The sequence below is a fragment of the Saccopteryx leptura genome, chromosome 7 (genome assembly GCF_036850995.1).
Source record: "Saccopteryx leptura isolate mSacLep1 chromosome 7, mSacLep1_pri_phased_curated, whole genome shotgun sequence".
Taxonomy (NCBI): domain Eukaryota; kingdom Metazoa; phylum Chordata; class Mammalia; order Chiroptera; family Emballonuridae; genus Saccopteryx; species Saccopteryx leptura.
This window is the reverse complement of record NC_089509.1, coordinates 112,458,970-112,483,498: the sequence shown is the minus strand read 5'-3', so window position 1 is coordinate 112,483,498 and position 24,529 is coordinate 112,458,970. Positions and strand designations below refer to the sequence as shown.

Sequence of the window (24,529 nt, the reverse complement as noted above, 5' to 3'; positions counted from 1 at the left end):
TTTGATGTGGTACATTAGCATCCCTTTCTTCAGAAAAGCTCTTTTAAATTCATATGCTACCCATGTGCCTCTTTAAACAATGATGATAAAAATATTCTTCCTGGCTTGCATATTCTGTCACTGTTTGTCAGTTTTACAGGGCTTATGGCAGGAGTCCCCAAACTTTTTACACAGGGGGCCAGTTAACTGTCCCTCAGACCGTTGGAGGGCCGCCACATACAATGCTCCTCTCACTGACCACCAGTGAAAGAGGCGCCCCTTCCGGAAGTGCGGCAGGGGGCCGCATGCTGCCCGAGGGCCGTAGTTTGGGGACTCCTGGCTTATGGTATCGTGGTTGAGGTGGTTTGTACCTAAGTTTTCATCTGTATAAAAACATGGTTTAGAACTCAATGGACACTGAAAGGAGAAACAGTAACCTGCTAATTGTACAGGAATATTGTTTGATCTCCTGGTCACATTCATAGCAGAATGAATCCCTGTTTGCTTAGACTGATTACAGATCAGATTAGCATTTGGGGTAGTCGACTCCTTCTGAATCTGGACTCTTCGTCCTTCACTTGACATCTTCGTTGCCCTCTCCTTTGTAGGACAGTGTTTTGCAGTCATCTGTTAGTTGTGTATTTTAATATTTTGTCCTGGAAATAAGAGTGTAATCTTTATATACTCTCGAAATTAAAGGAAACAGATGAAAGATTTTATTAAGACTATAGTCTAGTGATAAAGCAGATGGAAGAAGGAACACATCTATAGGGAACATTCCCCCAAGTGTCAGTTTTGCTTTCTGTTATGTTTGTGACTATGGATTTGCCCATCTATTCAATATCAGTAGTTAGCATTGTTATCTTCATGAACTTCTGGTAGAGGAGCTCAGGACAAAACTTAATTTTAGGAACAATAAAGGTATAAGGACTCTTATATAAGGCATGTGTGAATGCAATACAAAGGTTGTGTTTTTTTGCTTGTGAAGCACTGAAGTTGAGCCATCTTTTCATAAAAGCTATAAGGCAAAGCCTAGAAGAACCGCTTAGTGTGCAATGGGCAGACATTTAATTGCCTTTATTCATTGTAGTTTGTAAAACTCCATTTTCTTTTTTAAGATAAACCAGACATAATGACTTTAAGTTTCCTCTCTTAACTCTTGCCTTTTTTCTCCCCTCCTTGGAAGCCTCTAGTTCTGTAGCAGGGGCTGTGGGCATGACCACCTCTGGGGAGAGTGAATCAGATGATTCCGAGATGGGACGATTACAAGGTAAAGACAGTTTTGAGCTTATAAGAAAACATTACTATGAGCTGCCTGTTACTACTCTTCTTTGTTAAAATTGAGATAAGCTTGTTTGAACTTAATCTCGCAATGCCTATACCTCCAAGAAAGCTTCTTAGTTAGGGTGATTTGATGATTTTGAATTGGATAATGATCTCCTGGCTCCTCTTTTTTACTGTTAGCTAAACAGAATTTTACATATATTTATTTTGAATGTTTTTAAATCGTCATTATGTTCGCATGTGTAGCTGGTAACAAATTAAGGAAGATCTTGAAAGGGGGTAGCTTACTATATTGTTTTCTGGTACCTAATAACGTAATGCATCTAGTAGAGTGCTTTTTTTTGCCACATTCTTTTGTATTCTTGATCACTTGTTTCAATGAATGTAAACTGTGACATAAACTCCAAGTATTTTAATATTATAAGTGCCCTTTAAAAAGCATTTTTATGTATATGCTCTTTCTAAGTGGATAGGTATATATAGTTTTATCATCTTCAGATGGTTGGTTACCAGTTGTGAGACTTACAAGAAATATATTATTTATAAATAAGTTTCAGATTGTTGTAAGTTCCTGAAGTAACTTAAAAACAGTCTCTCTTTGATTAGAACTCTCATGAACACAGGTTTCCACTTTCTTGGAACTGATAAAAATAATTTTTCATGGTTTTAGAGGCTTGTATGACCAGTACATGATTGGAAAATATCAGAGGAAGAACAGTGGAAGGGTATTTAACATATAATTTCTTCAAAATAAGTATATATTTACTTTGAGTTTTTTGTGGACTGTTCACACAGTTCCTGCTGGCTCACTGATACAATTTAATACCTTCATAAAACCTTAAGTTGCCTTATTGCTGGCACATGGGTGGGTCTAACTCATATTAATATAATTAATATGAGAGTGGTCTTGAAAGTTTAATGTAGCTTCCCTTCGAGTTCAGAATGGAATGTAACACTGTCTAAATCAGTTTTGTGAGGTGATGAGCCTCTTGAAATTTTTAGGTAAAATTCGTTGCATTAACAATTGAACTACTCCTGCGCTTTTTTCTTTAGCCCTGTTAGAGGCCAGGGGTCTTCCTCCTCACTTGTTTGGTCCTCTTGGTCCTCGGATGTCACAACTTTTCCACAGAACAATTGGAAGTGGAGCTAGTAAGTAAATACTTTTAAATTTATTGTCTTCTCCAAATCCGTAATAATTAATTACGTGCTATTTTTATTGCTTACATATTGATGTAAGTTTTCATGAATTTTAATAACCTGTTTTTAAAAATAAAGCTTTTGCATATTCTTGCCTTATATACAAATACTCTTAAGATTTTTTTCTGTACTTTTATTTTTGATTACTGAATTGGAATCATTTGAAAACCAAAATTTGGGCCTGACCTGTGGTGGCTCAGTGGATAAAGTGTTGGCCTGGAATGCTGAGGTTGCTGGTTCAAAACCTGGGCTTGCCTGGTCAAGGTATATATGGGAGTTGATGCTTCCTGCTCCTCCCCACCTTCTCTTTCTCTCTCCTCACTAAAATGAATAAAAATTAAAATAAACAAAAAAAACCCCGAAAGTTTATAGCATGGTTGACTCTTTATTTGAACTGTAGAAGAGTAAAGAATCTCGTATGAGGCCCTGGTCAGTTTGCTCAGTCGATAGAGTGTCTTGGCCCTGAGTGCAGAGGTCCCGGGTTCAATTCCTGACCAGGGCACACATGAGAAGTGATCATCTTCTTCTCTTTCCTTCTCACTCTCCCTTCTCTATCTGTTCCCTTTTCGCAGCCAGTGGGCTAGGTTGGTCTGAGTGCCAGCCTCAGGCGCTGAGGACAGCTTGGTTGATTCGAGCATCAGCCCCAGTTGAGGGTTGTTGGGTAGATCCTGGTCAGGGCACATGCAGGAGTCTATCTCTCTATCACCCTCCTCTCATTTAAAAAAAATTCTCATGTGATTACATTGATTATTATAGCATTTGATGATATGATTTGCATATGTTTACATCTTGAGTTTTTTATGGCTGAATAAAATTTAACCCGTAGACAGTGGAAATATGAGCCTAAACGGAAAGATTTCTCAGCAGAATTCCAGTCCCAGTTACTACGCTCAGTTAAATCAAATTAATGCATTATGATTCAGAGATCTTGTCATATATGGTTTGACAACATGACTTCACTTTTAAAGTCTTAATTTGTAACTAAGCATAACTTTTGCATAATTGCAAAGCTAGTTAAATTCTTTATGGTATAGGATACTATCTTTAGCTTCCTTGAGCAAAATTTATATTTAATCATGTTTTATTAACTCCATTGATAATCTTCCCATAGAATCAGTAGGCTAAATGAGGACTTTAGCCTTGATTAATTTGAGAATTTCTGAAATGTTACTTTCTGAAATCTGTTAATTTTCTGAACTCTATTAACTCTGATCTTACTAATGCGTGCTTATAATTTTCTATCAGATATGCAGAGTTTTTTTAATGCACAATGTGTACATGTGCTCACACATATGTACTTGTACTTGAGGGTTTTTCAGTATCCTGATCTTAGCATGTAACAGGAAATTTAAGAAGCAGCTTGTACTTTTGTTTTTTGTTTGTTTTGCTGCGCTGATACTCAGCTCTCAAGTAACATACACTGTTACAGGGTTCTCATGAACACTGGAATGTAGATTTTTATTTAGAGTCGTTTATTCAGTACGGTATTGTGTTGAGTCTTAAATTGAGTCTTAAACAGAATAAGGGGAGTTGTTGCCCACATGGAGCTTTCATGCAAGAGGGTGACCCTGGCAGTAAAGAAGACAATTCCACAGTAAACTTTCAGGTGGTATTAGCACAGTGACGGAACACAGCACTGGGTCAGAGTGCAGGGTAATTGCTGGAGCAGTGTAGGTGGGCTGCTTGGAGACACCTCTGAGGCAGGGTGATCTTTGTGAAGTCTTAACTGAGGTGAGGAAACCAACTCTGCACAGGTCTGGGGGACAGAGGAAGTACACCCCGTGGAGGGAAGGAGCTTGGCATATTTGAGAAAGAGCTCATGGAAAGAGGGAAGGGGAGGAGGGATGGAGGACAAAATTGGAGAGGTTTGCTCTCGCCAGGTCATGGAGGACCTTGGCAGGCCAGGAGCAAGTGTAGGGTGGTCAGGAGCCTTTGAAGGGTTTAGAAGAGTGGATGACACGATCTTTCTCTTGAAAAAGATAGGCTCTATGGGAAATAAGTTGAGAGTGCAATAGTATAATAACCTCCAAGACCTCCAGACATAATTATCAGTCCATAGCAACCATTGTTGCATTTATATCTTCAGCCATTTGCCTCACTCCTCAAATGATTTTAGAGCTAACTTAGGTATCACTTCATATGCATGTATTTGGATTTGTAACTATGAAAATAGGGACATAAAGTATTTAGTCAGTATTGTGGGTATCTTAAGAAGATTAAATCTTTACTGTTATTAGGTATCTTATTCAGAGTTCAAATGTTCCAGTTTCATAAATCCACATAAAAATTTTGTTTCATTCAATCAGGATTAAAATACAATCTGTACATTACCATGAGTTAATGTGTTTCTTAAATTTTTTGTGTTGTTTTAAAGAGAAATTTGATTTTATTTATTTTACCACTTTATTTCTGGGGAAAAGGTTGAGAAGAACAGTTGTGCAGGGCTACCTAAGGGTATTAGCATTAAAACATTGCAAAATTGTGTAAAGGGTCAACCATTGCCCGTGGAATTAATGTAAACCATAGACTAGAATCAGGGTAGAGAAGTGTTACAACCCTCCAAGCCGGCTTCAGCAATGCCTACTTCATGGCCAGTTTTATCTTTACCCTCACCAACATCCCTCTTCACATATTAGTTTGAAATTATTCCCAAGTATTATATAATTTAACTATAAACATTCATCATTTAGCTCCAGATAATACTTCTTAAAACACATGCACAGATTACTATATATTATCACACTTGAAAAATAAACCAATAATTCCTTTAATAATAAGTATCCAACCTGTGCCATATTTCCATAGTCTCAAATGTTTCATATGTCAGTGTGTTTCTTATAAACTAGTAGTGGGATCTAGAGGCTTTTTCAGATTCAAGTTTGATTCTTTATTTTCTTTTCCTAGTGAGGAAAGACTGCAAAAGTTGCGGTGTCAGTTCTAATGTTAGGAAGCACATCAAGTCTGATTGTCTCTTTAAAACGGTGAAATGAATCACTGCCTATAGCAGGGATTGCAAAATGATACAACCCTGTGTCTAATGATCAGTTTTCACTCATTAGAAGTAAAAGGAGTAATTTAGTAGACATAAACTTATATAAAGAATATCTCTGCCAGAGAATAGTTGGTATTTAAATTTTTTTCCTCCGCTTTATTTACCAGTTTTCAAAATAGTTGGTTTTTGCATTCTCCAAAATGCTGTTACTGTTTATAAAGTGTTGTTGTCAGTGAATGGAGACGTCTTTTAGACATTTCAGTGGTTTTCATTTGATGTTTAAATTGTCCGGTCATTGGATAATGATGGATTCTCTTTGAGGTTGACTTCTGAATCTTTTTGGTATGATCTCAGTAGTTTTTGATAACTTCCTTGCTTTCTCATGTGGCAAGTTCAGCTCCTTCCACTGCCTCCTGCACATACCGTCGACCTGAAATCAGACATTTCTTCAGAGCCCAGATTTTTAAAAATGGAAGGGTATTTATAGTCCCCAGTCTGGGCTCTAGTTATATTCATTGCCACTGGTTTGATCATTTTTATTAGACACTTTTATTGGACAAACCTAGGAAATAATTGCATTTTATCTTTAAAATAAAAACCATAAATTCATACTAATAACTGCCAGTTTAAATTCAGGGCTGCAGGGTTTTAATTGCCTTTATTTTGTATCTTCTTTCTCCCATGCCAAAAGTTCCAGTTCCAAAAACATAGTCAGTTCTTTGCTTGATATTCATTTACCCTGTTTCTTCCTACCTCACCAAGTAACCTTTGTTAATTTTATGGCTTGCTCTTGTGTTACTGACTTGAGAAAACGAAAACAAATCCTTGTTGTCTACTTCACACACACTGCTTTCTTAGATAAGGGTGCTAAAATTTACACACTTTACCTTGCTATAACAATCTGTTTTGGTGTTCACTCTCCATGGTTGCTACATATGTAGACTGCAAAAGAAAGATTTCTTTTTTCCTTCTGTAAAGCACCATAGTGCTACTGTTTATTTAGCCAGTTTCCTGTTGAACTGGCTAAATCATTTAGGTAATTTCCAGTCTTGGTTGTGATGCAGTGAAATATGGCTTTTCCTTTTATTTTCTGTAAAATAGATTTCTGGAAGGGGGACTGCTGTGTAAAAAGGTAAATATGCCTATAACATTTGGCAGCTGTGATAATCACCCTATTTTGGAGTTTACCATTGTTGTGTTCTTGCCAGTCATGTATAGCAATAGCGCGTGGTATCATTCTTCTCACTTTTTAGTAATATATCCTTATGTACTTCTTTCAATGATTACCCTAGTGATTATAACGCATATACTTGGTTTATTATAGCCTACTTTATAATAAATTTTATCATAAACTGTATAAGAACTTTACAATAATTTAACTCTTTTTACCTCCATTCTTGATGCTTTGTTTTTACTTATGCATATGTTACAAACACAGTAAGACATAATTGTCATTTTAGAACATAGGTGCCATTTCAATACTCGCTTTAATTACTTCCTGCATTTTCTTTTTCTTTTAGGGTTTCCCATTAGCCCAAAAACTCCCTTTTCACATAGTAAATGATTGCTAGTAATGATTTTTTTCCTGCAAATTTTTGATTTGCCTTAGTTTGTAAAAAAGACATTTTTCCAGTTGTAAAATTTTTAGCACTTATAATGTCTTCTAGTTTCTCTAGTTTTTGTTTTAAAGCCTTACTATTGGCCTTTCAAGGTAAGGTCCTTTTCTTCTGGCTATTAAATTTGCTTTTTCAAAATATAATTAAATTTTAGTAGTTTGACTATATTAGGACTTTGTAATATTTTCTTTGATTTTTAATTTGCTTGGGTTTCCCTGAATCTTTGAATCGAGTTGATATATTTCATCAGTTTTAGAAAATTCTTGGCCAGTATCTCTTGAAATGTTTCTCGTACTTCATTATCTCTTCAAATATCCTCCTTCTCTTCCATCTGGGAGTATCAAGATAATACATTTTCAAACTTTGGATTCATTCAATCTGTCTCTCTGACTCCATTTTCTTTTTGTTTCCATGAGATTTTTTTCCTTTTACCCAGTTTGAAAACTATATTGGACAGCTTTTAAAGTCACTAATTCTTTTTTATGCTTTCTTATTCAGTCCTTTATTAAACTGGTCAGTATTTTCAATTTTTTATACTATGGTTTTTTGTTCTAAACAGTTACTTGATTTTCAGTATGGATTCTAGTTCCTCAGTTGAAGTTCTTTACAGTCTTACTCTCTTTGTCTGTCTAGGCTGTATTTTCGGTACAGGGCCAGGTAGTACATATTTTGGCCTTTATAGACCCCAGTGAATGTTGCAGCTCTTCAACTCTGGGACTGTGACATGAAAGCAGACACAGACCATGCGTACCCAGATTAGCATGGCCGTATTCCAGTAATACTTGATTTATGGAGGCTGACATTTCTATTTTCATTCAATTTCACATGTAACAAAATATAACTGTTTTCCTTTTTATTGAATTTATTGGGATGACACTCATTAACGAAATTATATAGGTTTCAGGTGTATAGTTCTACAAGGCATCTGTACACTGTATTGTGGGTGCCACTGCAAGTAAGTCCCTGCCCATCACCACTTATCCCCCTTACACTCTCCTCTGCCCCCCTTCCCCTACAGTCACCAAACTGTTGTCTGTGTCCATGAGTTTTTCTTTTTTCTAATTTTTTGCTCAATCCCTTTAGCCCCTCCCCCTCCTGCCAACAGCAGTCAGCCTGTTCTCTATAAGTCTGTCAAAATGAACTAACAAACAAAATATTACTCTAAATTTTTTCAACTACTTAAAAATGCAGAAGTCATTTTTAGTTCACAAGCAGTCCAAAAATAAGCAGGAAGCTGGGTTTGGCTCTTTATGGAAAATATTTGCTAACTCACCCCTGATCTGTGAAACTGATTCCAAAGTATGGTCCATAGACTCCTGGGTGGTTCCTGAGACTCTTATGTTTATTTTTTAAATTTTTATTTTTCAGTTAGAGTTGACATTCACTATTATATTGGTCTCAGGTGTACAGCATAGTGGTTATGCATTTATACAACTTATAAAGGGAATCCCCTGGTTAGTTTGGCACCCACCTGACACCATGCGAAGTTATTACAGTATTATTATTGACTGTATTCTCTAGGCTGCAATTCACATTCCTGTAACTATTTTGTGACTGCCAAATTGTATGTCTTAATCCCTTCACCTTTTCACCCAGCCTCTCAATACCCTTTCCATCTGGCAATTATCAGTTTGTTCTCTGTATCTAAGAGTTTGTTTCTGTTTTGTTTCTTTATTTTGTTTTTTAGACTCCACAAGAAAGTGAAATCATATGGTATATGTTTTTCTCTGGCTGATTTCACTTAGCATAATACCCTCCAGTGGATGTTCATGATGATTTTGATCTTGCCAGAACAATCTATTGCCTTAGAATTGCCAGCCTCAGTGTTTAGAAGGTATCCAATGGCATATGTGTCAATTGTTCTTTTTTAAAGGTGGTTGTGCTCTTAGGGCGTACATTATAGCAACTGTTTCATCCTTTAAAAACGAATCTAAAAGCAACAGAGGATTCTTTTGTTTTCACTCATTACTTCCTCCTCATATTATTTTTCCTTCCACATTATTTGAACACAAAAATGATAAGCGTGCTCTAACTAGAATTGATATTATTTAAGTTTGGAAAATTTAAAGATAGTATCCCTTTGAACTTTACTTTCTTGCAGTATATTTTTAGATGGACTCTTAATTATGGTAGAAGTAGGAAGGCAGTGATAGTTACGTAGTTCATGAGCCACAGTCTTTTTTATTTGCATTTAAATTTTAATTTATTAATTTTAATGCAGTAACATTGATAAATCAGGGTACATATGGTCAGAGAAAACATCTCCAGATTATTTTGACATTTGATTATGTTGCATACCCCTCACCCAAAGTCAAATTGTCTTCCGTCACCTGCTATCTGGTTTTCTTTGTGCCCCTCCCCTCCCCCCACCTTTCTCTCTCCTTCCTCCCCTCCCACCCCCATTACCATCACATTCTTCTCCATGTCTCTGAGTCTCATTTTTATGTCCCGTCTATGTATGGATTCATATAGTTCTTAGTTTTTTCTGATTTACTTCTTTCACTCAGTATAATGTTATCAAGGTCCATCCATGTTACTATAAATGATCCAATGTCATCATTTTTTATGGCTGAGTAGTTAATAACCAAAATTTATAAAGAACTTGTATAACTCAACACCAGGAAGACAAAACAATCCAATCAAAAAATGGGCAAAAGAAATGAGTAGACACTTCTCCAAAGAGGACATACAGATGGTTCAATAGGCATATGAAAAAAATGCTCAACATCACTAACCATTAGAGCAGTGGTTCTCAACCTTTCTAATGCCGTGACCCCACAATACAGTTCCTCATGTTGCGGTGACCCCAAACCAAAAAATAATTTTGGTGGCTACTTCATAACTGTAATTTTGCTACAGTTATGATTCGGAATGTAAATACCTGATATGCATTATGTATTTTCCGATGGCTTTAGGCGACCCCGCCGGTCTCGACCCACAGTTGAGAACCGCTGCATTAGAGAAATGCAAATTAAAACTACAATGAGATATCACCTCACACCAGTCAGAATGGTGCTTATCAGCAAAACAACACAGAATAAGTGCTGGCGAGGAAGTGGAGAAAAGGGTACCCTCCTGCACTGCTGGTGGGAATGCAGACTGGTGCAGCCACTGTGGAAAACAGTATGGAGATTCCTCAAAAAATTAAAAATCGAACTGTCTTTTGACCCAGCTATCCCACTTTTAGGAATATACCCTAAGAACACCATAGCACTGTTCCAAAAGGAGAAATGCACCCCCACGTTTATGGCAGCATTCTTTACCATAGCAGAGATCTGGAAACAGCCCAAGTGTCCATCAGTGGACGAGTGGATTAAAAAGCTTTTGTACATATATACTATGAGCCACAGTCTTAAATCATCAAGAAGACAAACCTTGAGCAAGGATCACCGATGTCCTGTTAAGGGCTTGTGCCTTCCAAGAATACATTGAAGCTTTACTGAAATAAAACCTCTGGTTTTCATTGATATTTTCCAAAATTATTTCCATTCATTTTACTACCTAATGATATGAGAGAGAAAAAATTCAATGCAGAAAGAACAAGCTGAAAAGGTGTTAAGAAGAGTTTCCTTTGAAAGTGACAGGAGACACAAATTTGTTTAGTGTTGATTGAATTAATAGTGATCACAGGTAGGAAAGTGTCCGTGAAAGGTTGAAACACAGTTGGAGACTTTATTTTTGAGTGTCTTACTCAGCTTTTTGACAGCTTATTTCCCTGTGAGTCTTAGCATTTTTCAATTGTTTGGACAATGGACTTGAGCCTTAAAAGTAGTTCTCAGTAGTCTGATAACAGCATCTGCAAATGAATAAGAGGAGATGCAAAGGTCCTTCCATTTGTGTGTGTGGGGGGGTGATTTTGGAGATTACTAGCTTGTTCTTTCCATTCTCTTGTTAGATGTATTCCTCTGTTTTTATTTCCTTGCACTGTCACTGTTACTAGGATTCCTTTTATTCTGGTGCCAGTCTTTAGAGTTATATGACATTTCCTTCAAGTCCTGGGCATCGTTTTGTTTAACAGGCTTTTATTTCTGCAGAAAATTTTTGCACACACACATATGTAATATATTAAAAAGCAGATATGTTAACAGTAAGTTTATATTAGTCATATGGATATATTTTGTCTTAGCCATTAAAAAACCAACCAACTTGTCGCACTTAAATAGATAAACATTAAGACAAAAATGTATAACAGAGATCACTTTAAGGCAGAGTAAATTCAACTAGTGTATTTGTCTTGAATTATCAACAGCCTCTTCTAACCCTGATGTAGACCTATTCTTTGGTTGGGATTCGAAGAAGATAAGCAACCAGCTAACATACAGGGTCACATGTTTTACCCAGTAATAATTTTTTCTCCTGAAACTTAAAAATAATATTTTTTTTCCCTGTTAAGGTTCCAAGGCCCAGCAGCTTCTGCAAGGACTACAAGCAAGTGATGAAAGCCAGCAACTCCAGGCAGTTATTGAAATGTGTCAATTACTGGTCATGGGAAACGAGGAGACCCTTGGAGGGTTTCCTGTCAAGAGTGTCGTTCCAGCTCTGGTAAGATAGTTTTCCCCTGGTTTTATCTCAGTTGTTCTCTGTGTTGCCAGTGTTTTACTGAAAGTATAATTACTGTTATTATGAATTTTAAAACATGACAGAACTAAGCAACAGTAATGTGGCTTAGTTCTTCCATTTCCTGCTTACAGATATTGTGAGTGATTGCTAATGTGAAATTAATAAATATTCTAAACCATTTCTTAGTGGTTACTCCACCTTTTGATACTTTTGATACGACTAGTTTTAAATTTAAAATTGTTGACCTTTTGACATACTATGCTGACATTTACATGCTTTCTCTTTTGTTCTTGTGATATGTGTGGTACTAATAAGTAGCTCACCTGTGGGTTGGCTGTGGACCATACAGGCCTCATGTTTGATAACTGGTGTATAGCAGAGCCTTCAAGCCAAAACATCACATGGATCCTTCCAGCCTATGCTTTTTTAATTTTTCAAAGCAAAAACAAAAATGAAAAAAATACCCAAAATAAACAAAACAATACCCACAATAGAAAAAAATTAAATTTTTTTTATAAATAAATTTTTATTAATGTTAATGGGGTGACATCAATAAATCAGGATACATATATTCAAAGAAAACATGTCCAGGTTATCTTGTTATTCAATTATGTTGCATACCCATCACCCAAAGTCAGATTGTCCTTCGTCACCCTCTATCTAGTTTTCTCTGTGCGAAAAAAATTAAAACAATTTTTTAATGATTTTTCAACATGATTATGTATTAATATTTAGGATTTATTAAACCTAATTGCTTAAACTTTTTAAAAAATAATTTTATTTATTTATTTATTTTTACGGAGACAGAGAGAGGGATAGAGAGGGACAGACAGGAACAAAGAGAGATGAGAAGCATCAATCATTAGTTTTTCGTTGTGACACCTTAGTTGTTCATTGATTGCTTTCTCATATGTGCCTTGACCGTGGGGCTACAGCAGACCGAGTAACCCCTTGCTCAAGCCAGTGACCTTGGGTCCAAGCTGGTGAGCTTTGCTCAAACCAGGTGAGCCCACGCTCAAGCTGGTGACCTTGGGTTCTCGAACCTGGGTCCTCTGCATCCCAGTTCGACGCTCTATCCACTGTTCCACCACCTGGTCAGGCTGCTTAAGCTTTTTAATTGTGAAACAACAGAAGGGTATAGGCTCTGAGCAAAATGTCTTTTAATTCAGTGTTTTTCAACTACCTGTCCATGGGCTGGTCCATGAGAAATTTTGTGCCAGTCTGCAAAAGAGTTAACCACCCTGATATTGTGTGAAGATGATAGACCTAGTGATCTTAGTTGAATTCACTTGTGCTCAGGGTGGTTTTTGCTTTAGCAGTCTTTGGAATAATTCTGTTTCCACCAGTTGCCAAGTGTAAAAAGGTTGAAAACCACTATTTTAAATAACATTGTAAATTTTCAGAGTCCAAGATTAAAGAAATTGGCTATAATTTAAGTCTGAATAAAATATCAATAAAGACTAACATAAACATCATGAATACATTCGTAGCATATTTTACCTTGGAAGCTAAAAATACATATATAATTTTTTTACATATTTAATAAAATTGAAAAAAATGAAATTATGGTTGGTATATCCAGTTCTATTTGAGCACATTATCAAATTATATCTGAAGCTGAGTGCTGAGAGAGCTGAATGAAGACTCAAATAAAGGTGACATCGTCTTTTTTTCTGCTTTTTCTTAGTTGTTGGGTGACTGGGCTCTGGCAGGAGCTGATAAAGATTAAGTGTAATTTTTTTTACCTGTTGCCACTGAGATTTTGGATAATGAAAGCTAGCTATTAAATCCTACTAGTTCTACTCTAATAATGCCTTGCATGTTGATTCCTGAATTTTCGTGAAAGCCATATTAGCCTTTGTACTTTCTTTATACTTGGCCTATGCTAATTTTCTTGCTCAAATTATGGATTTCTTCAGTAGCTGGCTTCTGTTTCCCAAATTAAACTTTTTTGTTTTGTTAGTGTTGTTTGTTAAAAAATAAATAGCGAAAAAACAAAAAACTAGGTTTACCTTATACTGTCTACTATTAGGATGTAGTTTTTATTAACTAAAGAAGCTATTAAATGTAGGCAAAAATGTTGACACAGTCAAATTTGCTTAATTTTCTGATTCTTGATTATGTTTAAGTGCTTACTAGACCTGTATGAGTCAGTTCATGCTATTGACTTGTTAATGAGTTGTCCAGATTTACCTTTTATCACAATTGAATATTGTGAATATATATATATATAGATATAGATATATAGATATATATATCCATTATTAGACACTTGTGTGAATAGTCATTTTTGGTGGGAGTCAATCTTTTTATAGCAGTTCTTCCCAAACCTGGTTGTATAAGGTTCATTCCACCTTAAGAATTGGAGAACTTGTTACTTTTTCTGTTAAAATGAGAACCCCCTTTCAGTTTAGAGTAGGTGTTTTAAGTGACTGATTTGAGATACAGGGTGCTGAAATAGAGAAAGAGAGAGAGAGAATGTGTGTGTATTAACAAAAAGAGTTATCAGGACCTCTGTTATATATAATGAACCCAACGTAATTCAGCCAAGGAGACAACTCTTATTAAACAATTATTGTAACAGCTAGTGCTCGACTTACGACCACGATTGGTTCCAACAGACCAGTCCTAACACTTTTTGGTCATAAGTTGAGTAGGCTATATGTACAGTACTGTGAAATGATGTTATAAAAATCTTTAAGTCATATTTTATCATGATTTTCTTTCATTACTGTTATATATCATAATTTTATGCCATTTGTATCATCTCTACACCATTTTGTTTATTTTTACATTCGACAGGTTTAAGTAAAACACTGCATTACCAGTACAACTGGTTTAATATTTGCAAAACATACAAAATTACAATACACAGGTGCATACAAAAATATAAAATCAGGTGTAAAAATACTATAGGAAACATTTTTCCAGTTGCAAAACATATCAAAATATATAAACATGTATGAAACATTTTATTGGCCAGCTCTGTCGTATGCCCAGCTGGGCAACGCTTGCGCTGCCAGATGCGGAGCAGTCGTGGCTAGCGATTGTGGTGTTAAAGTTGAATGGTCGTAAGTTGCATAGATCGTAGGTCGATCAATACCTCTATTAGAATATCTGGTGTCTGTTACTGTAATAGTGCATTAATTGAACGGTACGTCATAGCTTAATTAAATTCAGTGCATTTAAGACTCTTAATTGAACTAGAAGACAGTGAGTGATCTGCTTCCCCAAGTAGGATATTTCTTTGGTAGCTTGGAGTGAATGTATGCCCCTAGCAGTTTTGTATTCTCTCCTTTGAAAAATGTGGTTGAAATCTGCTTAAGGTCTTTTTCACAAGAGAAACTAAAATAAAAATCAAATATTTAGGTTCATTCACGAATTTTTAGAATTAAATATATTAACTTAGGTTTTTTGTTTGTTTTGTTTTGTTTTCTGAATTGAGAAGTGTGGAAGCAGAGAGACAGACTCCCACATGCACCCACTGGCATCCTCCTGGCATGCCCACTAGGGGGGCGATGCTCTGCCCATTTGGGGCGTTGGTCTGTTGCAATAGGAGCTATTCTAGCACCTGAGGCAGAGGCCATGGAGCCATCCTTGGCACCCTGGCCAACTTGCTTCAATGGAGACTTGGCTGTGGGAGGGGAAGAGAGATAGAGAGAAAGGAGAGGGGGAAGGGTAGAGAAGCAGATGGATGCTTCTCCATACACTGGACCGGTGCTCTCCCACTAAGCCATCTGGCCAGGGCCTATTAACTTAGGTTTTAATTAGTTCATAATTAGTTTCTAATAATGATCAATATTGTGTTTGAATCTTTTACTGCTGTGCATTTTACATCTGAGTTAAATGGTGTTTAGCTCACCTTTAGAGAAGCTTATTCAGAAGAGTTTAAGCTGTGGTCTTGAATCTGTACTGGCAGTTAATTGAAAAATGTCAGTTCATTGCTGCTTTGTTCATTATGTACTATTTATTGACACCTGTTAATTCCCCAGTGACATGGTAATGAGCTTTTCTGAAGGGAGGTGGATTAGAGGTACCAGAAGGTTGGGTAGTAAGGAACAGGAAGGCTTTGTTTTTGACCTAGATTATGATGTGATGATTTCCCAGCAGAATTCCTAAGTTAGAGCTACAGCGTGCGAGTCACGCTGTCCTGCACACCATCATTCCTTGTGCATGTGTACTAGATATTTAACTTGATCTTATTTTTGTAGGTAAAAGTCTTGAGTAATACTTCTCTATTTCAGTTAACTTAAGGAAGCAATACTTTCTAGACCTTTTCTCTATGAATGCAGATAGATTCTAATACTTATAACCTTTTACCTTTAACAGATAACATTACTGCAGATGGAGCATAATTTTGATATTGTAAGTATGTCCTATATTTTTAAAAACACTCCAAATTTATATTTTGAGGTTTTTTTGTTTTTTGAGTAAAAATGCCTTCTTGTTTTCTAGATGAACCATGCTTGTCGAGCCTTAACCTACATGATGGAAGCCCTTCCACGATCATCCGCTGTTGTGGTCGATGCAATTCCTGTCTTTTTAGAAAAGGTAATTCTACTTTTGCCCAGTTTGGAAGTGGGGGGGAGGGATTCAAGCTGAAGACTCAATGTTGTCTGAATTCTAAAGTAGTACATCACATTGTAAAGCCACATTAAGAGACAGTTTTTAGCATTTATTATCAATTTAAGTATTTTTTTTAGCTAAGATTTCAGAAAAACATTGTAGAACAGCAGGGGTTTTTTTGTTTGTTTGTTTTTTACAGAGACAGAGAGAGAGTCAGAGAAAGGGATAGACAGGGACAGACAGACAGGAATGGAGAGATGAGAAGCATCAATCATTAGTTTTCCGTTGTGTGTTGCGACACCTTAGTTATTCATTGATTGCTTTCTCATATGTGCCTTGACCGCGGGCCTTCAGCAGACCGAGGAACCCCTTGCTCGAGCCAGCGACCTTGGGTCCAAGCTGGTGAGCTTTTGCTCAAACCAGATGAGCCCGCGCTCAAGCTGGTGACCTCGGGGTCTTGAACCTGGGTCCTCGGCATCCCAGTCCGATGCTCTATTCACTGCGCCACCGCCTGGTCAGGCAGAACAGCAGTTTTAAGTTGGTGTTAATAAAACATAAAATCAACCTAGTTTTATAATTTACCACGTTCATATCTTTCAGAGGAGAACTTAAAAGCACTTGATGAAAATTAATTTTATTATTTCTAGAAAACATAAGGGAGGAGAGGATATAAAGGCTGAGATAGAGTGCCTTGTTCAAGGTCATAAAGTAAGTCAGTGGAGAAAGGGAATTTTTTTTGTATGTGGTAGGTTGTGTTTTTGGTTCAACTAAGGGTCTTTTGCTTTTTGACGCATGGTAGAATTTATGTTATCTGATAACCTTGGAATATGTGTAAAGTTTAAAACCCAATTTTTTAAATGTTATATAGAACCACCTATTTCTTTTTAAATATGAAGGATTAAAGTTAGCTTATTCTCAGTAGAAAACATTTTTCAGTATCTTTAAACAGCAAGCTAGTTGGAAGCTCTATTGTATGTACATTATAGCTTAAGCTGGAATCCAGTGGTGGGTTTCATGGGTTTCATGTTAGAGGCAGTATAGATTGATGGAAATTAGAGAAAATACCATGGTTATTCATGTGGAAAATCAGCAACTAGAACTTGAATGATAACCTTCTGCTACCTACTTTTATGTTCCCAGCTGCAAGTAATTCAGTGCATTGACGTGGCCGAGCAGGCCCTGACGGCCTTGGAGATGCTGTCACGTAGACACAGTAAAGCCATTCTGCAAGCGGTAAGGGTTGTTACTGAAGTATTGCATTTCATTTAGTGTTGAGTTGTGCACCCGCATCTGTACCAGCTCCTAGGTTGCGATCTCTGTAATTACACATGGTGTTTCCAAGAGTGATGTGCTAGACTTTTTAGTAGGGTTTTTAAATTGCCGATAAAGGGGCATTTCTTAACTGTAACAGTTCTCTATGTTTCAGGGTGGTTTGGCAGACTGTTTGCTGTATCTGGAGTTCTTCAGCATAAATGCCCAAAGAAACGCACTAGCAATTGCAGCCAATTGCTGCCAGAGCATCACACCGGATGAATTTCATTTTGTGGCCGATTCCCTCCCATTACTTACCCAAAGGCTAACCCACCAGGTAAAATATGGACCTCTTTTATGTGTCATAAACATTTGTTCCATTGTTAAAATGTCAGTTTTAACTAGGGTTTTAAATCTTCCAATGGGATATGTAAATAGGAAGTGTTCTGATCCATACAAGTCTCGTGGACCATATTCGGTATTTTTAAAATGGTGGTGGATTTACAGAAATGAACAGTATTCCCTATGTTTGATAGCTTCAGTTGTTTTGACATTAAGGGATGAATTAGTTATTTTAGCAAAAATTATGTGTTGACTCTGTGGTGTGATCTGAATTTTCTCTTGGAAAGATCTCTCTTTCCTGAAAGGCATTGAATTGGGCAGACCAGACTGGGGGGTGAGATTAGAAGAAGACAAGCCATATCCCCCATAGAAATGAGATGGGGACACAGGCTGGGCTGTCTGGGAAGAGCAGGAGGAGTTATTTAGGGGGTGGGCTCAGTGAACCCGGAGAGTGCAGCATGAGAAGCAAGGCTGACAGAGGCCAGTTAAGCCTCAACTCAAGGTTGCAGAGAAATTGATTTTTAAAAAAATATAAATTGTTTTAAAAGTGTTACTGCTAATGAGGTTTATAAAAAAGAAATCTGGCTTTTAAATCACCTCCACAAAGTATGCTTAAAATCTTGGGGCTATATATAATATGTTAAATAAGGGTTTTACATAAGATAGATAAAATGATAATGATTTTTGGGTCACTCTGGAGTGCTTTTCTCCTAGGGTGATAAAGACACAAGTAGTACCATTCATTTATTTATTTTTAAAAACTTACTAGGCTGAGATAACCTTTTTGGGGGGCTAGACGTGTGTTCTCTAGTTAGCTGTGATTTCATTGTCTTATTTTGGAAGTAGGCATAATAATCAGAGGAGTTAAATAGTTGGCTGCTGTTGTCTTGCTTTTTCTACACTTAATTAAGTAATGTCAGTGAGGGTATAGGCCAGGGGTCCCCAAACTTTTTACTCATGGGGCCAGTTCACTGTCCCTCAGACCGTTGGAGGGCTGGACTATAAAAAAAACTATGAACAAATCCCTATGCACACTGCACATATCTTATTTTAAAGTAAAAATACAAAACAGGAACAAATACAATATTTAAAATAAAGAATAAGTAAATTTAAATCAACAAACTGACCAGTATTTCAATGGGAACTATGCTCCTCTCACTGACCACCAATGAAAGAGGTGCCCCTTCCGGAAGTGCGGCAGGGCCGGATAAATGGCCTCAGGGGGCCACATGCGGCCCGCAGGCCGTAGTTTGGGGACCCCTGGTATAGGCCTTTGTAACAAGAATTAATCTAATTTTTACACAGGCAAGTCTGATTCTCACATTGGGAATTCCTTTATTAGGAAAAAACAAGATCTGTCAATACACTTGTTAAATTGTTTTTTGTTGTTCTTTTTTATTTTTATCATTTATTATTTTTTATTTTAGGGAGAGGGAGGAGGTGAGAAAGGGAAGGAGGAAAGGAGGGAGAGAGATGAGACACATCAACTCGTAGTTATGTGACACTTTAGTTGTTTATTAATTGCTTCTCAAATGTCCCTTGAATGGGGGAGTTCCACCAGAGCTAATGATCCCTTAATTAAGCCAGCAACCTTGGGCTTCAAGCCAGCGCCCTGTGGGCTCAAATAGATCATGCCTATAATCCCACACTCAAGTCAGCAACCCTGCGCCTAAGCTGGTAAGCCCACACTCAAACCAGCGACCTCAGAGTTTCAAACCTCGGACCTCAGCATCCCAGGTCAATGCTCTGTCCACTGTGCCACCATTGGCCAGGTGTTATTTTGTTGTTGTTGTTCTTATGTGGATTATTTAGTGTTTTCTCAGTAAACCTATGGTTCACACACACACATGTTTAACAGTTTTCAACTTTTTAGTGTATTCATATTTTAAATATTTCTACTGGGCATGCTTTTTAGGATGATAGGATATTTTTCTGTTAGTTGTTTAGGTATTAAAATTACAGAAGTATGCTGGGGACTAGTTTAATAAGGTTTATCCATATGTGGCACACAAATGAGTTGCCCCTTGTCCTCTTCCTCGACCAACTGCAGATAAAAACATGAGTAAATAATAATAAAGTACAATTACTGAAGTACAAAAGTTGTTTCTTTTTTGTATATTTGCTTTTATCTCGTGGGCCTTTAATGGAAGAGATTCTATCAGTATGTTTCTCTTTGCTTTGGAATCATTACAGTATCAATTGTACCTTGCTTAGGCTCATTACATTTTTTTTTTTTTTTAATTTTTATTTATTCATTTTTTTTTAGAGAGGAGAGGGAGAGACAGGGAGAGATAGGAGAGACAGAGAGAGAAGGGGGGAGGAGGAGGTAGAAGCATCAACTCCCATATGTGCCTTGACCAGGCAAGCCCAGGGTTTCGAACTGGCGACCTCAGCATTTCTAGGTCGATGCTTTATCCACTGTGCCACCACAGGTCAGGCTCATTACATTTTTCAAAGCTCACATCTAATTCAGCCAGCCTTGAAGAGTTTTGGGTTAGGAAGAAGATAAGGTAGTGATGTATGAGAGCAAAAATGTTTTATATTAATAAACTTTATTTTCCTTTATTAAAAACTAGGACAAAAAGTCAGTAGAAAGCACTTGCCTTTGTTTTGCACGTCTGGTGGACAACTTCCAACACGAGGAGGTGAGCATTTAGTCGTTGGTGGTATTTTCATGAACTTATTAAATGCTGAGTTACAACATAAAACCTTTCTTTCTTTCTTGTGTTTGTGAAGAATTTACTCCAGCAAGTTGCCTCCAAAGATCTGCTTACAAATGTTCAACAACTATTGGTAGTGACTCCACCAATTTTAAGTTCTGGGATGTTTATAATGGTGGTTCGCATGTTTTCGCTGATGTGTTCCAACTGTCCCACTTTAGCCGTTCAACTTATGAAGCAAAGTAAGTGCTTTTTTATTATTGTACTTTAAGCAGGGAAAGTGGCTTTTAAAAATTCTACTTTAATAACTAAAGTCCACATAAGTCAAGCAAGTAAAAGAGATTGCTAATATAGGCACTGGATCATAAAGGAAAAAAATATTAATTAATGTATAATAAATTTGTTTTGTGATAGTATAGTAATGTGTCCTACATTTTTTTTGTAGTATATTAAATTTTTACCCTTGGTTTTTCTAGGGTAAAATACCCAAGATGATTGCTTTCTATATAATATCAATTAGGTAATGTTAGATTTTTAGCAGTTCTCATCTGATTCCAGAATGTTTTTGCTACTTTAGTATTTCTAAGTCTTTCCCGGCCCTACCCAGTGCGCAGGAAATAAAGTTCTGTTGTACTGCGATTATAGTTTACTCTTACTTTCTTAAATCTTAGATTTTAGAAGTTAAGTTTGAAAACAACAGAACTCAAAAAATATGTTATGATGTTACAGTAGTAATCAGTTCAGTACGAAACAGCTATAATCGTGGATAATTTCATATCCACAGTTCTAATCTCTGAGAATGTTACCTTGGGAGCCAGGAATGATATTCACTAAAATATAGCCTTTGATCCCACCACCTCAGATAGAATTTTGAGTAATATAATTTATTAATTTATTAAGTAGTATAATTTAAACTACCTTTTTGGCGGAAGCGCAGTTTTATGTTTAGTTGCATTACTTGTGTTCCTCTGAAATCAGAGTCATCGTCTTGGTCAGTTTGGGGAAGAGTTAAACAGCTTTTTTTATTGGTGTAGTCACAATGCACTTGGCTGATTAATATCCCTAGTATTCCTTTGAATTTGACCTAACCCATCAGTTTTTAAAGTTTGAGTACAGATTCTCTTTTTACCATTTTTCTAAATACTTGGTTGGGAATTGGCTGCTTAATTTTTGTTTGTTTTAACATTCTGGATTTTTTTTTAATATGATAAATATTTTTACCTCTTTGCGTACTTCAGGAAGTTTCCCATGCACTCATAATTTCAGAGGCTGCTAGACAACTTTTTTTCCCTTGTCTTTTTCCAAGTGAGAGGAAGAGAGAGAGAGAGAGAGAGAGAGAGACAGACTCCCACTTGCACCCAGACTGAGATCCACGGGAAAGCCCTGTCTGAGGCTGAAGTTCTGTCTATTGCAGGCCATGCTCCCAACCAAGCTATTTTTAGCTCCTGAAGCAGAGGCGCCCAGAGCCATCCTCAGTGCCTGTGGCCAACACGCTCAAACCAGTTGAGCCAGGGCTGCAGGAAAGGAAGAGAGGCAGGGGGTGGAGGGTGAAGAAGTAGTTGGTCACTTCTCCTGTGTGCCCTAACTGGAATTGAATCCAGGACATCCACAGGCTAGGCTGACGCTCTACCACTGACCCAACTTCCCAGGGCCAACATAGTTTCATAGTTTCTTTCTACAACAGTAATACAGTGGAAACATGAATATATTTTCTTTGCGTTTTGTTGTTGGCAAAACTTTTTCAAGAAACTTTGAAAAGAAATTATTGATTGATTTAAGAGAGAGTTAGAGACAGAAACATTGATCTGTTCCTGTATGTGCCCTGATCAGGGATTGAACTGGCAAAGGAATTAAGAAATTTTTACACATTTTATTTACTATTTGTGAATTTTCTATGAGGCAGAGATTTAACTGTCCAGACCTCTCCACCCAAAATCAATAGTGAATACTTTTCTTGACAACAGACCTTATTGATTACTGGCACAACATTTCAATGAAACATATTTTGTCCTTTGTATGCTATGTATATAAACACACTACCACCAAGAGACAGACAGCCCTCCCTGTCTTAAAGTTGTAGCTAGTTAGAGTGAATAAACCCTCTGGAGGCTGAGAGCTTCCTCCACTCACACTGTTCATACATCAGACTGGTTCCTGCAGATTCTTCCACAATGATGTCTTATGGGAATGGAAACTTATGGTAGATGATACTTTAATAATTTTGTCTTTAGATGGCATTCTTAATGGCATATAAGAAGATGTCTTTCCTGATCACAGAATTAAGATTTAGATGCTTTTAATTGTCTTGTTTTTATTGGCCACACATTCTCATATATTTGAATTGAAGACACCTAAATGAATATACTTGAATTGAGGGTTAAAATGCATGTTGGATGCACTTTTGTGTAAAGCACTGTGCTCCTCAAGAGAAGTAATAAAAGATTCTGGAAAGCTTTGGGTTGACTTGTGATTAGGTGTTCAGCGTAGGGCTCAAACTGGAGTCCTCAGAAAGAAATTGTTAAAATTTTAAATATATTTTTTTAGGTGTTTATCACAACTCATTTGGATTTTTTATTTTACTTTCCATAGTATATTGCTAAAGAAGAAAATAAATCTGATTGTTCTTTCCCCTAGGGAGTGATTGCTCTTTCTTCTTTTTTTTTTTTTTGTAACAGAGTCGAGAGAGGGACAGATAGGGACAGACAGACAGGAAAGGAGAGAGATGAGAAACACCAGTATTTCATTGCGGTTCCTTAGCTGTTCACTGATTTATTTCTCACACGTGCCCTGACCGGGGGCCACAACAGACCGAGTGACCCCTTGCTCGAGCCAGCGACCCCAGGCTCAAGTTGGTGAGCTTTGCTCAAGCCCGATGAGCCCGCGCTCAAGCTGGTGACCTCAGGGTCTCGAACCTGGGTCCTCCATGTCCCAGTCTGACGCTCTATCCACTGTGCCACCACCTGGTCAGGCATGATTGCTTTTTAAAATAGGTAATATAGTCTAACAAACAAAATATACTGCTCACAAAAATTAGGGGATATTTCAAATGAATATGAAGCGATAAAATATTCCCTAATTTTTGTGAGCAGTGTAAAAAAAGACTCACAGACAGAGAGAACAGACTGACAGCTGTTGGGAGGGGAGGGGAGGGTGGCCAACAGGGGGCCTGGGTGAAATAAGTGAAAAGATTAAGAAAAAAATAAAATAGACACAGACAACAGTATGGTGGTTTTCAGAGGGAAAGTGGGTGGGAGCAGGTAGAAGAGGGGAAAGGGGGGATAAAGGGTGATGGAAGGAGACTAGACTCTGGGTGGTGGACACACAGTACACAGAGGATGCATTATAGGATTGTACACCTGAAACCTACATGATTTTATTAACAACTGTAATGCCAATAAAGTCAATAAAAATAAAGTATGTAATATGACTAGTTTCATAGGCTTTGTTGTTGGTTTATAGACATTGCAGAAACGCTTCACTTCCTCCTGTGTGGTGCCTCCAACGGAAGTTGTCAGGAACAGATTGATCTTGTTCCACGCAGTCCTCAAGAGCTATACGAACTGACGTCTCTGATTTGGTAAAGATCGAGCTAATGATAACTGTGCTTTATAAGAGGGTGTTTTACTTTAGAGATCTGACAGTACTAATATTTTGGTAAGCTACTTATTAAAATAATTGCACTTTTTTTTCCCCAGTGAACTTATGCCATGCTTACCAAAAGAAGGCATTTTTGCAGTAGATACCATGCTGAAGAAGGGAAATGCTCAGAACACGGATGGCGCAATATGGCAGTGGCGTGATGACCGAGGCCTCTGGCATCCCTATAACAGGATTGACAGCCGGATCATTGAGGTAGTAGTTTCCTCGTACCGTTTAAATGTGTCTATTTTAGTGGAGAGTGGGTGTAGGGATGGAGTGGGAAGGGATGTTGTGTGTACTTAAATGTGCTCAATTTTGAATTAACTCAAGATTCTCTCATTTTGTCTCCTGAGAACAAGGTCCTCATTTCTGTTCAGGTCAGAAAACATGATGTTCTAGTCCTGCTTCTGCTGCTAACTACCTGAGTGACTTGGAGCAAGTAA

At 37.2% G+C, this 24,529-nt stretch overlaps 1 protein-coding gene across 15 annotated transcripts in view; it reads left to right on the top strand.

Moving 5' to 3' along the window:
* The window catches only part of TRIP12 (thyroid hormone receptor interactor 12), a 151,608-nt gene that overhangs the window by 84,970 nt on the left and 42,109 nt on the right, over positions 1 to 24,529 (top strand). For 7 of the 15 annotated variants that reach the window (XM_066345266.1, XM_066345268.1, XM_066345270.1 and 4 more), the window contains 11 exons: positions 1,166 to 1,249; positions 2,317 to 2,412; positions 11,462 to 11,610; positions 15,958 to 15,993; positions 16,084 to 16,179; positions 17,335 to 17,427; positions 17,621 to 17,782; positions 20,364 to 20,432; positions 20,524 to 20,689; positions 23,907 to 24,024; positions 24,143 to 24,302. In XM_066345266.1, coding sequence (XP_066201363.1) covers positions 1,166 to 1,249; positions 2,317 to 2,412; positions 11,462 to 11,610; positions 15,958 to 15,993; positions 16,084 to 16,179; positions 17,335 to 17,427; positions 17,621 to 17,782; positions 20,364 to 20,432; positions 20,524 to 20,689; positions 23,907 to 24,024; positions 24,143 to 24,302 — 1,229 coding nt within the window. The remainder of the gene's footprint in view (positions 1 to 1,165; positions 1,250 to 2,316; positions 2,413 to 11,461; positions 11,611 to 15,957; positions 15,994 to 16,083; positions 16,180 to 17,334; positions 17,428 to 17,620; positions 17,783 to 20,363; positions 20,433 to 20,523; positions 20,690 to 23,906; positions 24,025 to 24,142; positions 24,303 to 24,529) is intronic. The other 8 variants (XM_066345277.1, XM_066345275.1, XM_066345269.1 and 5 more) reach the window with 2 other exon arrangements.